General features: G+C 37.4%; 1 protein-coding gene across 3 annotated transcripts in view; it reads right to left on the bottom strand.

Annotated features, from left to right (window-relative positions):
* Positions 1-16,915, bottom strand: part of LOC126765239 (protein Wnt-10b) — a 690,717-nt gene that overhangs the window by 599,350 nt on the left and 74,452 nt on the right. For all 3 annotated transcript variants that reach the window (XM_050482916.1, XM_050482915.1, XM_050482917.1), the window contains 2 exons: positions 2,721-2,868; positions 2,590-2,668 (listed from right to left, as the gene is read on the bottom strand). In XM_050482916.1, coding sequence (XP_050338873.1) covers positions 2,590-2,668; positions 2,721-2,868 — 227 coding nt within the window. The remainder of the gene's footprint in view (positions 1-2,589; positions 2,669-2,720; positions 2,869-16,915) is intronic.

Below are 16,915 nucleotides of genomic sequence, written 5' to 3'. Positions count from 1 at the left end.
GGCTTCTGGGTTCTGCATCCATGATCCATTTTTGCTGGTTTCCAAATACGATTGCTACACATATTCTGTTTCTATATGCATTTCCGACGTTATAATTCATATCCAAAATTTGGAATCTTATATACAAAAATATATATAAACATGTCCGCACATTACGCCCGAACCACAGCACGGAAAGACGTGAAAATTTACACGGGCATTTTTATAGTCCTGGAGAAGGTCCTAACGGTGGCCTTTTTTGCAAAATCACCCTCGATTTCGCAATTTATGTCTATATTCATAACTTAAGAACGGCTGAACCGATTTGGTTGAAAATTGGTGATGAGGTAGCTTAGAATCTCGGGACGGGCAAAAGGTACTTTCTATCGTTTTGTGTTAAAAGCAGAATCTGGTGCAAATTGTCTTGCATAAAAGGTTTATGTTTCAGGCAAAGTGCTGTAGATGTGCCTTCACTCTAAACAACTCAACAATAATTGCATTGCCCTTTGAAGTGATCGATACTGGTAACACGTTCATCATGGACGAAAGCAGTTGAACGTATCGCCAAAAACTAATCGAGGTAGATATAGGACTAAATATATACAAATGATCAGGATGAAAAGTGGAGTTGAATCCAGGTGACTGTTTGTCTATCCGTCCGCCCGTTCAAACTGTAATTTGATGAAACTTGGTATGCGCGTTCCTTAGTAGAAACAAAATTACGAGTTCGCAGATTGGTGCAAACACACCATTGCCAAGTCCACATAACGCCATTATCCGAAAACCTACAAAGTGCCATAACTAAGCAGTAAATTAAAATATAAAATTGTATTTTGGCACAGCGATTCGCAGTAGAAACGGACATCTGTATGCAATTTTGAGAAAGTGGTTGGGGCCCCGCCCTCTAAAAGGTTAAAAGTACACATCTCCTAAACCACTGAAGCTACAAAAACCAAATTTACTTATTGCAAATATTAAAAGAACTCTAACTGACAGAGTGAAAATGGACTAAATCGGGGAATAATCCCGCTCACTATTTATATAACGGTACTGCTTAAAACTACTAAAAGCGCGATAAGTCAGTAACTAAATACACCAGAGACATTAAATTTTATCTCCGAGAGCGTATTATAAGAGCCCGAGTGAAAATTGGACGATGGGCGTAGCACCGCCCACTTTTTGGTGAAACCCCATATCTCGGGACCTGACTGACCGATTCGGTACCTAAGATTTCCATCGTATTTATATATCACAGTGTGAAAATGGATGCAATCGGACTAAAACCATGCATACTTTTTTTTCTAATTTTAAATACCAATTCATTCTTCCACTTTCCAGTAAACAAATCAAGAAGTAATTAATATAACGGAGTAAAACTTTGCGCGAATAATGCCTTTAGTGTATGCCACCTTACGATCGTAAATTGTTCAAATCCAACAAGAATTGTTCAAGTCCATAGCTACCGAATATTGGGACCCCGGTGCCTATAGTTGACTTTTGATTGAAAATATGGGTCAATGTGTGAGATATGCAATAGAAATTTTTATAGAATGCTTTTCCTGCAGTAGTGTTTCTGTGTATCTAAAATGGGTTTAATCGGGTCAATACTTCCCTCAGCCTCCATATACTTAATATAAAGATTTTCGAACTTCGTGGTGATTTTATTCTGCCTATATCGGCCAATATTTGAGTTAATTCAATGAAAATTTCGTACCGTATTTGACTCATAATAGTATATCATTGTGCCTAAAATGAATACAATTGGGCGAAAACTTCACCTAGCCCTAATATGACCATTACCAGGATTTTTTAACATCCGGCTGATTTTGTATAATGACTACGTATAATGATTTTGGTTTTTCTTACAAATCTTATGCCGAATATATACGGAGGTCAGTGTATAAGGTATATATGGTGTATATAAAAATTTCCTTAGGTTACGATCCTGTGGTTGACGCTTTACATCTTAAGGTATTTACCCTACTTTGATTCTTGCAAGTTGCTAGAGTATAAAATGTTCGGTTACACCCGAACCCGACATTCTTGTAAACGACTAACTTTTCGTCGCCTGTAACAATGAACATCAAAAATGGATCACTTCTTTGAATTTGAACACGAAGTTCTCATAAGTCAAACATCGAAACGCCGTTAGACAAATTTAATCTATTAGCAATCTCTCAACTTGTTAATTCTACCCTTTTTATAGCAAAACAGTATTGCCGAAAATGCTGTTTTCGATCTTCTATCTTCGATAGAGCACCAAACAAGAACTATTCGAAAAAATGTAAAGAAAATTTTTTACAAACAGTCCTTACTACGCCATCTGTTCAAATATGAACCGATAAATACTTTATGGACATATCTTGTATATATAATAACTGAAATATTAGCTGTTAACTTTTCATTGGAAATCTATGATCGTTATGAGGAGTTTATTTAAGAGTTTTTATCTTCAAATGTAAAGTATAATAAATTAAACTCAATAAATCTTAAAGATTATATGTATTTATGTTTAGAGAAGTCCAGGTATATTATGTTTTTCGAACCTTACATTGCACTCATGCGTATTACATACATATATTAAAGAACAATGGGAAAAATAATACTTACCTTTTTTAAGAAGATTTGATACATGTGGGTTACGTATTTTTGTGCTAAGTGATGAACAATTCCAACGATGCCACAGAAACTATTATTAGCATACATGAATTAAGTATTTAAATATTAGTAACTTTTTCTACCTGTAATTGGCATTCACGAATTGCCATGTCTAGACCTTCGAGAGCCGCTGTTGCCACATCACTAGCTTTGAAGCAAAGTTCAAGTTGGTCTTTAGTTAAACCTGCTACCGATCGACAAGTCGCGCGTCCATCAGGTAAACAATGACACCTAAGCCAGAAAAACAAATTATTAAATATTACATGATGATTTTTCTGATATATTTGTCGAGTAACGGAATTAAATAGTAATAAATAAGAAAGGTAAAGTAAAGGTGCAACCGAACATATTATGCTCTTGCAACTCACAAGAAATGCTTTATGGTGTAAAACGTCAACCTGTGGATCGAAATCCAAGCAATCTTATATATATGTACATATTAGGGTGATTCAAAGAATTTTTTTTTTCGTTTGGTACTCGGAAAAATAGGTTCCTAGACACCTCTAAGAAAGCCTCTTCAAACATGAGTTCTTAATTGTAATATCATATATATTGTATCATTCATAATACTTTTTTTTCATTGAGTTATAAAAATCATAAGAAATAAAAAACTTTCCCAAAAATAATCAAACTTTAAATGTTAATATCTTTTAAACGGTTGGGTTTACGAAAAAATCATGGCAAACCTTTTTTGTAGAGCATTCAATTTGCTACAACATCTAAGGAACAAGATATTTTTTCAAGTAGTTGGAAGCGAGATATAAATTTTTCTATCTGATAATAGGAAAAAATAGAGAACTGTATGTAGGAGGACCTTCCCGTTACAATTAAGAACTCATGCTTGGAGAGGCTTTCTTAGAGATGTCTAGGAACCTATTTTTCCGAGTACCAAACGAAAAAAAAAAATTTTTTTTGAATCACCCTAATACATATACTATATGTATATAACCCTTATACTGACAAGCATAATAGGTTACTCTTAACATGTCATTCCCAAACTTATTTTGTCTACTGCCCACTTTGAGAATAAATATTTTTTTAGCGCCCCCATTTTTTCACCTATTTAAAAACCACTATAACTTCAAATTAAATTAATTAATTATTGTGACCTATATACAGTATGTATATTAACGGAGAATTCTAAACGAAACTTTTACTATAACCCGCAACTTGAAACCTGAGCGTTGTAGGTAACATACAACGGCGCTTATGTCTCAAGTTAACTATTACGGGCTCCACCTGCCAATAAGAATGAAACGCAACTTTATAGTATTAAAACAGAGAATCTTTTATTAAAAATAAAACTAAAATAATCGGTCCTTATATAAAAACTAATGTGAAGGATGAATCTGATGCTGTTTAATAAGTTTGTTAATATCAGGTTCCAATTTACTCAAGAACAGTCGCAAGTCGCCACGTTCGGTAACAAGCAAACGATTTCTCTTTTTAGTAAGCAGTGTTGTCACAGCACTAAATCCACGTTCACACAAATATGACGAAGGGAATGCTATCAGAAATCGTTGAACGATTGAGCACAATCCAGGGTACAATTGCGGGATCGGTTTTTGTAGCCAAAATTCTTGGTAACCATTTTTGAACTTGATTTTTATTTCCTCGTTTGTTGTCAATTCTATAAGTTCTTCTTCCAGCTGAGGTGACATTGCTGTGTTGACATTTGAAAACGGATCCAACACCCAGTCTGGTATTTCCAAGTTCAAAATGTCCTGGTATCGTTCGGTAAAGTCAATGTGGAGGTTTTCCAAATGTTGGCAGTAGGCAAACAAATTCTTTTTGTGTAGAAGCAGTTTGGCTGCGAAAGCATCAACGACGTTTTTTGTTTTAATTAAATTTAGTTTATCGCCTTGCAGTTGGAGATTCATGTCGTTGAACAATTTATACAGGTCTGTCATGTAAGCTATATCATTCTTTGATTTTATGAGCTTGTTTTGCATTTCTGTGTCTTTAGTTTCCAAATGTTGGCAGTAGGCAAACAAATTCTTTTTGTGTAGAAGCAGTTTGGCTGCGAAAGCATCAACGACGTTTTTTGTTTTAATTAAATTTAGTTTATCGCCTTGCAGTTGGAGATTCATGTCGTTGAACAATTTATACAGGTCTGTCATGTAAGCTATATCATTCTTTGATTTTATGAGCTTGTTTTGCATTTCTGTATCTTTAGTTTTCAAGAACTCTATAACAGAGTCAAACAGGTTGTAAAATCGAGTCAGCCTCTTGATATGCAACGAACTTCAGTATGAAACAACAAACGATAGAAATCCTCGTCATTAGTAACACAAAGCTGATGAAATAATCTATCATTCAAAGAGCTGTTGCGGATTTTATTGACTGCTTTGATAACATATTGCAGTGATTGAAATAGTTTTTCACTTAAGTTTTTAGCAACTAAATGTTGTCTATGAATAACGCAATGGACGCACCACGGACATCTGGAATTTTATTTTTTAAGTAACTATGAAGCCTATATGGCACCCTGTCATAGCCGGAGCGCCATCCGTATCAACTGAAATAATATTTTTCAAAGGAATCTCTTTCTCATCGCAAAACTTTTCCAATATATTGAATAAGGTTTCGCCTTTTGTATCGGTCTCGAAATTTCTAGCAAATAATAGTTCTTCACATATTTTCTCATCTTTACTAAAACTCACGTAAGACAACAACAATGCTTCATTAGTTGGTAAAGTGGACTCATCGAGCTGAATTGAAAATTGACTTGACCTCAGGTGATCGCACAATGATTCTTCAATGTTTTCAGCCATTTCATTAATTCGTCTTTTCACAGAATTATTACTCAAATGAATTTTTCGGATAATATCTGCGGCCGGTTTATGAAGCACAGTAGTTATTACTTCATTTATTGCTAGCAATATTAAGTCTTCTCCGATGTTATGTGGTTTGCCTTTTTGAGCAATTAAAAAAGAGATATTGTACGAAGCTCGAAGTCGTCGTCATCTTGCTTAGCAGCCGCCGAATAGTTTTGCTACACTTGGCTGAGTATTATGCTTCTTCTCTAGGTCATGAAAATATGCTACATTCTTGTCTTTCTTATCTGGATGCATTTTATTGAAATGATCTTGCAGTCTAGAAGACTTCATTGCTTCATTCGAAAATGTTTTTAGACATAGAAGACACAAACGCGAGGATGGGTTTGTGGGATTTTCAATGAATCCAAATTTAATATATTCCGCACAGTTTTGCCGTCTCTTCTTTTTTACTTCTGACATTGTTTTGGTTTGAGAATTACGTTCGACTTCGCGAGTAGTGTAAAGGAGGCGTAAGTACTGCTCATCTATTGCGCGCAAAACCACAAATGAAAACAACTAAGGAAGGGCTAAGTTCGGGTGTCACCGAACATTTTATACTCTCGCATGATAAAGTGATAATCGAGATTTCATTATACGTCATTTACATATTTTTCAAATACCGTATTTTTGTAAAGTTTTATTCCGCTATCATCATTGGTTCCTAATGTTTATACTCGTATTATACAGAGAAGGCATCAGATGGAATTCAAAATAGCTTTATATTGGAAGAAGGCGTGGTTGTGAACCGATTTCACCCATATTTTGTACATGTCATCAGGGTGTTAAGAAAATATTATATACCGAATTTCATTGAAATCGGTCTAGTAGCTCCTGAGATATGGTTCTTGGTCCATAAGTGGGCGGCGCCACGCCCATTTTCAATTTTTAAAAAAAGCCTGGGTGCAGCTTTCTTCTGCCACTTCTTCCGTAAAATTTAGTGTTTCTGACGTTTTTTGTTAGTCGGTTAACGCACTTTTAGTGATTTTGAACATAACCTTTGTATGGGAGGTGGGCGTGGTTATTATCCGATTTCTTCCATTTTTGAATTGTATATGGAAATGCCTGAAGAAAACGACTCTGTAGAGTTTGGTTGACATAGCTATAGTAGTTTCCGAGATACGTACAAAAAACTTAGTAGGGGACGGGGCCACGCCCACTTTTCCAAAAAAACTGCGTACAAATATGCCCCTCCTTAATGCTATCCTTTGTGTAAAATTTCGCTTTAATATATTTATTTATGGCTTAGTTATGACACTTTATAGGTTTTCGGTTTCCGCCATTTTGTGGGCGTGGCAGTGGGCCGATTTTGCCCATCTTCGAACTTAACCTTCTTATGGAGCCAAGAAATACGTGTACCAAGTTTCATCAAGATATCTCAATTTTTACTCAAGTTACAGTTTGCACGGACGGACGGACAGTCGGACGGACAGACGGACGGACGGACAGACAGACATCCGGATTTCAACTCTACTCGTCACCCTGATCACTATATATTATATATTATAGGCGTGGCAGTGATCCGATTACGGACTCTTAATATTTTTGCAACTGAGGAACCCGCATACCACGTTTCATCGAGATATGTAAATTTTTACACAAGCTACAGCTTACACGATTGGACAGACTAGTAACGGATCCAGAGACGATTCTTGGAACACAGTACACATTATGAAACAAAAACAAGTAAGGAAGAGCTAAGTTCGGGTGTCACCGAACATTTTATACTCTCGCATGATAAAGTGATAATCGAGATTTCATTATACGTCATTTACATATTTTTCAAATACCGTATTTTTGTAAAGTTTTATTCCGCTATCATCATTGGTTCCTAATGTTTATACTCGTATTATACAGAAAAGGCATCAGATGGAATTCAAAATAGCGTTATATTGGAAGAAGGCGTGGTTGTGAACCGATTTCACCAATATTTCGTACATGTCATCAGGGTGTTAAGGAAATATTATATACCGAATTTCATTGAAATCGGCCTAGTAGTTCCTGAGATATGATTTTTGGTCCATAAGTGGGCGAGGCCACGCCCATTTTCAATTTTTAAAAAAAGCCTGGGTGCAGCTTCCTTCTGCAATTTCTTCCGTAAAATTTAGTGTTTCTGACGTTTTTTGTTAGTCGGTTAACGCACTTTTAGGGATTTTCAACATAACCTTTGTATGGGAGGTGGGCGTGGTTATTATCCGATTTCTTCCATTTTTGAACTGTATATGGAAATGAAGAAAACGACTCTGTAGAGTTTGGTTGACATAGCTATAGTAGTTTCCGAGATATGTACAAAAAACTTAGTAGGGGGCGGGGCCACGCCCACTTTTCCAAAACAATTGCGTCCAAATATGCCCCTCCCTAATGCAATTCTTTGTGTAAAATTTCACTTTAATATTTTTATTTATGGCTTAGTTATGACACTTTATAGGTTTTCGGTTTCCGCCATTTTGTGGGCGTGGCAGTGGGCCGATTTTGCCCATCTTCGAACTTAACCTTCTTATGGAGCCAAGGAATACGTGTACCAAGTTTCATCATGATATCTCAATTTTTACTCAAGTTACAGCTTGCACGGACGGACGGACAGACGGACGGACGGACAGACAGACATCCGGATTTCGACTCTACTCGTCGCCCTGATCACTTGGTATATATAACCCCATATCTGACTCTTTTAGTTTTAGGACTTACAAACAACCGTTATGTGAACAAAACTATAATACTCTCGTTAGCAACATTGTTGCGAGAGTATAATAAAATAAATATTACATTGTTTGTATAGGAATGCTTAAGCAGCACACACCGACAGGAATAAAACAAACATGCATAAACTCGTTTACCTCATTCGACGCTCAATCGTACGCAACAAGTGCGAACAAGTATGTATTCAATGAACCAGCCGATTGATACAGGAATGCACAATTTGAGTTATTTAACAAAAACTTGTTAAAACATGATAGATATCTACGAGTCCTAATAACTATTAAAATGCGAAAGTGTAAAATAGGACAGATAAATGAACTATGCGGAGAGAAATATAGAACGGAGTTTGAGCAGTCTTTTAATTCATATTAATTGATGTTCACAAGTTGTTATTGAGAGTCGAGAGCTCATGCAGTCGTTGTCTAAGAGGCCTCCTAGCTAAATAAAATTACAAATCACCCCCCAGGCCTATACACAACAACCCCATTTTCTTTCTGGGTCTCTTACGGCCCTTGACACCTGCAGCGCCCACAAGGGGGCGTTATCGCCCACTTTGGGTAAGACTGATATAGAGTAAAATCAGCCGAATGTTGGAAAATCCAGATATTAGTTATATAGGCGGTAAGTTAAGTTTTTGCTGAAATTTATCTATTTTAGGCACAAAGACACACTGTTATGAATAAAATACGCTCTCTTATTTTCATTGAGATAACTTAAATATTGGTCAATATACTCGTATTCAGTATAAAGCCACCTGGAAGTTCGAAAATCTTTATATTAGGTACATGGGGGCTCAGGGAACTACTGACCTGACTCAAGCCATTTTTAACATACAGACATACTATTACATTTACTATGGTTTTTTTAACCATTAATTTTTTTTTCAATTCCATTATGAAATTTCCTTGGAAATACCCATAAAAAAAATCGCTGAAAATTTAAGCCCTTTATATTAACATAAAGGACTGGACCGGCATGTGAAAGTTTTCCATTGAAAATACACGACAATCGTGATTTTTATACCCTGAACAGGGTATATTAAGTTTGTCACGAAGTTTGTAACACCCAGAAGGAATCGTCGGAGGCCCAATAAAGTATATATATAAATGATCAGTATGTCGAGCTGAGTCGATTTAGCCATCTCCGTCTGTCTGTCCGTCTGTCTGTATATATACGAACTAGTCTCTCAGTTTTTAAGATATCTTTTTGAAATTTTGCAAACGTCATTTTCTTTTCAAGAAGCTGCTCATTTGTCGGAAGGGCCGATATCGGGCCCCTATAACATATAGCTGTCATACAAACTGAACGATCGGAATCAAATGCTTGTATGGAAAACTTTCACATTTGACAAGATATATTCACGAAAATTGGTATATGTTATTTTCTAAGGCAACAATATAATTTTCGAAGAAATTGATCAGATCGGTTAACTATAGAATATAGCTGCCATACAAACTGAACGATCGGAATCAAGTTCTTGTATGGACAACTTCCACATTTGACAAGATATATTCACGAAATTTGGTATATGTTATTTTTTAAGGCAACAATGTAATCTCCGAAGAAATTCTTCAGAGCGGTTAACTATAGCATATAGCTGCCATACAAACTGAACGATCGGAATCAAGTTCTTGTATGGACAACTTCCACATTTGACAAGATATATTCACGAAATTTGGTATATGTTATTTTTTAAGGCAACAATGTAATCTCCGAAGAAATTGTTCAGATCGGTTAACTATAGCATATAGCTGTCATACAAAGTGAACGATCGGAATCAAGTTCTTGTATGGACAACTTTCACATTTGACAAGATATATTCACGAAATTTGGTATATGTTATTTTCTAAGGCAACAATGTAATCTCTAAAAAACTTGTTTAGAACGGATTACTATAGCATATAGCTTTCATACAAACTGAACGATCGGAATCAAGTTCTTGTATGGACAACTTCCACATTTGACAAGATATATTCACGAAATTTGGTATATGTTATTTTTTAAGGCAACAATGTAATCTCCGAAGAAATTCTTCAGAGCGGTTAACTATAGCATATAGCTGCCATACAAAGTGAACGATCGGAATCAAGTTCTTGTATGGACAACTTCCACATTTGACAAGATATATTCACGAAATTTGGTATATGTTATTTTTTAAGGCAACAATGTAATGTCCGAAGAGCTATATAGCATATAGCTTTCATACAAACTGAACACATAGTTACTAACAGAAATTCACCTGTGAAGGGTATTTAGCTTCGGTGCAACCGAAGTTAACGTTTTTTCTAGTTTATCTTTAAATTTCTTTAGCTCAGAGTCATTTTATGGCATCGCTTTGACTTTGAACACATATTCCTCAGAATTGAACTGGCTACAAAAGTGCTCATTGCGACAAAGTCGAAACTCACACCGGTGAGGTAGTACGGGGCTCTAAACCTGATTTTTCCACGAAATTCGCATTTTTTTGTATATACATATATCGCAAATGACAAGAGCTATAGAAAAAATGTTCATGACAACCTTGTAGGTAATTTCATTTGCTACAAAAACGGTCCGAAGTCAAAATCGCTATCATTAATACGTCTCGAGGTATTCAGTTTTTAAGTAAGGAATTTTTTTTTTTGAATTTTCACTACGTGACATGAAAATATAAAAAAAATACGACACACAAACTTTTGTCGAAATCGGTAAGTCGGGTCCCGAGATATGGGACCACGCCCATCATCCAATTTTTACCCCACTCCCTGTAAAGCCTTATCGTGCTATCCCGGCGGCGACGTTTTGTGACTCTGGCGTGTTTAGTTATTGATTTATCGCGCTTTTAGTAGTTTTGAACAGTACTGTTATATGGGGAGTGAACGGGGCTTTCATCCGATTTCATCTTTTTTCACAATTTCGGTAGAACTGCCAATAGTATTCGTGCTGAGAAAGTTTGGTTGTTGTAGCTTAAGTAGTTTGGGATATACATATATACTACGTTAAAATTATTCGAGGATGGGGTCACACCCACTTTTTAAAATTTTTTTTCCCACAGGTGCCCCTTGTTACTGCAATCTCCTGTACCAAATATCATATCATAATTAAGTGCTTAGTTATGGCATTTTATAGGTTTTCGGATAATGGCGATTTGTGGGCGGGGCATTGGTCTGATTACCCCCATCTACGAACTCGAACTTTGTTTTGTATTAAAAAATCTGTGTGCCAAGTTTCATCAACATGTCTCAATTTCTACTCAGGTTACAACTTGCACGGACAGACGGACGGACGAACAGACATACATCCTGATCATTTTCTTGTATATTTAAAAATAATATATCAAGTGACTCATAGAAGTATTTTGCAAACCCTTACCATTCGTTTTATTAAAATTTTCAGTGGTTAAAGTAGGCGCTTTCATTTATTTAAATGCGTATGTTTATTTATCTAAATTTTCTTTAGGAAAAAGAGTAAACCATGGAATTAAATATTGATGCGTTATGCAGATCAAACAAAAAATATGTGTTTCGGCGAAATTCTGTGATCACAAAGGTATTTTGCTTTCGTTTTCAAATCTGCTAGTTGATGGCGATTTTGGTTGGTTTTATATTTTTCGATAAGATTATGGTTGCTTATACATATTAGAATTGAATTTAGTTGTACTTGCATTTATTTCGATTGTGATCGTGGTTTCGTGCACATTAGAAATGCCTAAATGTAAAGAATTAACTCCTACTGAGAAAAAAATTATTTTGCATCTTCATAATGAAGGTAAATCCACAATATATATGTATGAGTGATAAGTTTAGTCGATATCGCCCAACTATATAAAGTGTGGTAAAAAAGTTCAAAGAACGCGGTAACCTAGAAAACGCAGTCCGTAGTGGACGACCAAAATTACTGACAGTAAGGGCAGAGTGTAAAATATTACAGGAAAATCGTGAAAATCCACATTTATCAGCCCCAAAAATTAACGATGAACTTAGAGCATTTTTGGATCGGATGGTTGTCCTATGATCCCGAAGAAACCAAATCAAGAATTAAGTATCAAAAAGTCAATGAAACTGTTAAGCACGGGGGTGGTTCCGTCACGGTGTGGGGCTGCATTATCAAGGAAAATTTACATTCCTGTGTATTACCAAATTTCATCAAAAAGTGTGCTCAGTTTTAAAAGAGGAATGGGACCAGATACTCCCGAAAGTTCACAGAATCAATGCTAAGACGTTTGGAAGCTACCTGTAAAAATATTGGCTTTCATATGAAATGCTAAGTAATTTTTACTTATGTTTTCACATAACTACTACTCAAAAGCAAAATACTTTTGTAGCTAAAAATTCTGAATATTTCCTGCTTTTGTTACGTTTTTAATGAAAAATTAAATAGTTTTTAAGTTTTCAAGATGAATTCTTCTTCTTCTTAATTGGCGTAGACACCGCTTACGCGATTATAGCCGAGTTAACAACAGCGCACTAGTAGTTTCTTCTTTTCGCTACGTGACGCCAATTGGATATTCCATGTGTAGCCAGGTCCTTTTCCACCTGGTCCTTCCAACGGAGTGGAGGTCTTCCTCTTTCTTTGCTTCCCCCGGCGGGTACTGCGTCGAATACTTTCAGAGCTGGAGTGTTTTCGTCCATTCGTACAACATGACCTAGCCAGCGTAGCCACTGTCTTTTAATTCGCTGATCGTTCCATCGAATGCGATATTCGCCGTGGGCACGCGCCAAGGAGTTTTCTCTCGCCATACGCATACGCCAGCAGCTGTACACTCTTATAAAAGATTGTACCTGTTCGATTAAGTTCTGCAGCTCGAATTATTTTCTCCAGCAGCAGGTTGATGAAGTCGCACGATAGGGAGTCGTCTTGTCTGAAACCTCATTTGGTATCGAACGGCTCGAAAAGGTCCTTCCCGCACCTGAAGGAGCTTTTGGTGTTGCTCACCGTCAGCTTACATAGCTGTATTAGTATTGCGGGGATACCAAATTCAGAGATCGCCGCATGGAGGCAACTCCTTTTCGAGCTGTCAAAGGCAGCTTTGAAATCGACGAAGAGGTGGTGTGTGTCGATTCTCCATTCACGGGTCTTTTCCAAAATTTGGAGCATGGTGAATATCTGGTCGGTTGTTGATTTTCCAGGTCTAAAGTCACACTGATAAGGTCCAATCAGTTTGCTGACGGTGGGCTTTAATCTTTCACACAATACGCTCGATAGAAGCTTATACGCGATGTTAAGGAGGCTTATCCCACGGTAGTTGGCGCAGATTGTGGGGCCTCCTTTTTTATGGATTGGGCAGAGTACATTTAAATTCCAATCGTTGGGCATGCTTTTAATTTTTACATGCTCCTTATCAGTTCCTCGCCGCCGTGTTTGAATTGCTCGGCCGGTAATCAATCGGTCCCCGCTGCTTTGTTGTTGTTTAGACGGGTAATTGCTATTCGAACTTTTTCATGGTCGGGCAATGGGACGTCTGCTCCATCGTCATCGATTGGGGAATCGAGTTCGCCTCTGCTAGCGTTGTGCTTTCACTGCTATTCAGCAGCCTGGAGAAGTGTGCCCCTGTCGACCAGCTTATCAAGCTCTTCATACTCACGCATTTCGGCCTTTTTCTTTTTCTTTCTGCAAATGCGTCTCGCTTTCCTCTTTAACTCTCGGTGTCTATTCCATCCCGCACGGGTTGTGGTCGATCGTAACGTTGCGAGATAGGCAGCCTGTTTTCTCTTCAGTGCAACACGGCACTCCTCTTCGTACCAGCTGTTCTTTTGCATTTTCCGAAAACCAATGTTTTCGGTTACAGCTGTACTTAAGCAGCTTGAAATGCCGTCCCACAGTTCCCTTATACCGAGTTCTTGACGAATGCTCTCAGAGAGCAGAAGTGCAAGTCGAGTAAAAAATCGTTCGGCTGTCTATTGTGATTGCAGCTTCTCGACGTCGAACCTTCCTTGTGTTTGTTGGCGTGCGTTTGTTGCTAAACAGAAGCGGGTGCGAATCTTGGCTGCAACATGATAGTGGTCCGAGTCGATTTTAGGACCTCGCAGCGCACGCATATCCAAAACACTGGAGACGTGGCTTCAGTCTGTCACAACATGATCGATCTGGTTGGTTACTTTTCGCTCCGGAGACAGTCAGGTGGCTTGATTAGTCTTCTTATGCTGGAATCTAGTACTACAGATAACCCCTATTTCAGGCCCCGGCGAAGTCGATCAGCCTTAACCCATTTGGGGATGTTTCGTCATGGAGGCTGAATTTACCGACCCTCGTGCCAAAGACACCTTCTTTGCCCACCCTGGCATTAAAGTCGCCAAGCACGATTTTGACATCGTGACGGGTCCAGCGCTCATAGGTGTGCTCCAAGCGCTCATAGTAGGCATCTTTCGACACATCGTCCTTCGCTTCCGTCGGGTTGCGGACGCAAATCAGCGATATGTTGAAGAACCTCGCTTTGATGTGGATTCTGGCTAGACGTTCATTCACCGGAGTGAATGATAGTACTTGGCGACGGAGTCTCTCTCTCACCACGAATCCCACACCAAACTTGCGGTCCTTTATATGGCCACTGTAGTAAATGCCACATGGACCTACTCGTCTCTGTCCTTGTCCCGAGCATCGCATTTCTTGGACGGCGGCGATGTCAGCCTTCACTCTAACGAGGTCATCAACCAGCTGGGCAGCGACACCTTTCCAACTAAGGGACCGGACATTCGAGGTGCATGCCCTCAATTCGTATTCCTTATTTCGTTTGCCATAGTCGTCATCAAAAAGTGCGTTATTCATCCGAGGCTTGTTGTTTCTTTTCACTGGGATTTTTTTTTACGTGGCTTATCCCAAACTCAGCGCACAACCCTATATAGGGGATGTTTCGGCTTCTCACTTTAGCTCGCCTTCAAACGGATACTCTTAGGCTACCCAGAGGATACTGCGTCAAAGCCCGGAAGTCGTGCGCTGCTTGAGCCATATGTAAAAGAATCCTTTCTGGTCACTCCCAAGTGAAAGGCGATCAGAGAACTTTCCTCACTTGAGTGAACTTCTACACATGACCCCATCCTCCACCTCTTTATGATGAATTATTGAAGTATAAACTATTTATTTTATTACCTTGGTTGAAAGTTATATTCAAAGTTATTTAAAAGTACAGAAGCACTAAGTCTTAATTGATAATATTCACATGCAAAATACTTTTGTGATTCACTGTATATAGTATATCTATCTGGATTAGTTTTAGGTCATACTTACAACCGTTAAGTGAACAAAAGTATTATTATCTTCTCTCGACGAACAAGAACCAAACTACATAAGTTACTCATTATTCCCGTCCTGCTTAGGTGTTTTCGAGAGAAAGGTTATGCGAGATTTATGGTCCTTTGCGCGTTGGCCACGTCGAATATCGCATTCGATAAAACGATGAGTTGTATGAGATATACGAGGACATTGACATAGTGCAGCGAACTTAGAGTAGCTCTGAAAGTATTCGGCACCGGGGGAAGCAGAGGAAGAGGAAAACCTCAACTCCGTTGGAAAGACCAGGTGGAGAAGAACCTGGCTTCGCTTGGAATCTTCAATTGGCCTTGCGAAAAGAAGAAACGACTGGCGCGCTGTTGTTTACTCGGCTATAATCGCGTAAACGGTGTCTACACCAGTAAAAAAGAAGAAAAAGGTAAGTAGTGCAAAAAGTTACCTAAAATATTGAACAAAGGTATACTAAAATTATCAATAGATTTCGACATTTTGAAATTTAAATGTAACGTTAACACGAGTTCATTTGAATATTATTATCGAGCAAATGATATTTAAATACAATTTAGTTCTTTGAATTTATTAATTAAACTTTATCGAAAAAGTGTAAATTGTTTGGAATGATTTCGACACTTGGAATTTTTTTTTTAATATTTGTTTATTTATTGGATCTGTTTGGTAAAGCCTAACAATAAGTATTCAAACCTTAAGTCTATTGAAATCTAAAGAAGCGTAAGAGTGTGGTTGAGCTTTTTTGGTAGAACATTGCTCTTTGGTAGACTTTATTCTAATCAAGTTTGATTGCAGGAATTTGTTTTGGATGTTCGTGAATTTTAGAAATATATCTCATTCTGCTGTCCTCTATCTCCTTCTTTACCATAAGAATATCAAGATCTGTATGAATGTTTTCATTACTCATGTACCATGGTGAAGCCGTGATTGCTCTAAGCATTTTAGATTGGACCCTTTGTATTATATCAATGTTGGTTGCACAGGTCGTACCCGACAGTTGAATGCCATACATCCAAATCGGTTTTATGATTGCATTGTATAACAGGATTTTGTTGTCTAGGCTAAGTTTAGAATTTTTGTTTAAAAGCCAATTTACATTTGATGCTCTTAACTGCATGTAAGTTATTTTACTCGCTATATGTTTACACCACGTGAGCCGTCGACGCAGGTGAACCCTAAGATAAGATATCTAATATCTTTGCTGAATTCTTTAGGTCCAATTACTCTCCAAAATCTCCAAAAAATGTTCCGCATCAACTCAAGTTATGTCCGATTTCTGTAATTAATGCACCCACCATTTCTGAAGCAGACGTCTTATGTCAGTTAAATATGTTAGAACAATCATTTAATTATGGCCCAGATATGGCTCCCTTTATTAAAAAATGTGGCAAATACATATATACGTTTGTCAAGAAACTCTTTACACACTGAAAATTTACAGCATTTTTTTACTTTGCATACAAAAACAAACACCTTCTGTTAAATTTCATCTAATTTTTTTAATGTAGAATTGTTGAATAGTATGTGCTTAGTTAATAAGTGCAAAA

This window comes from Bactrocera neohumeralis, unplaced genomic scaffold (assembly GCF_024586455.1).
Source record: "Bactrocera neohumeralis isolate Rockhampton unplaced genomic scaffold, APGP_CSIRO_Bneo_wtdbg2-racon-allhic-juicebox.fasta_v2 cluster10, whole genome shotgun sequence".
Taxonomy (NCBI): Eukaryota; Metazoa; Arthropoda; class Insecta; order Diptera; family Tephritidae; genus Bactrocera; species Bactrocera neohumeralis.
Note: the sequence above shows the minus strand (reverse complement) of the source record. Positions and strands in the feature narration are given on the sequence as shown.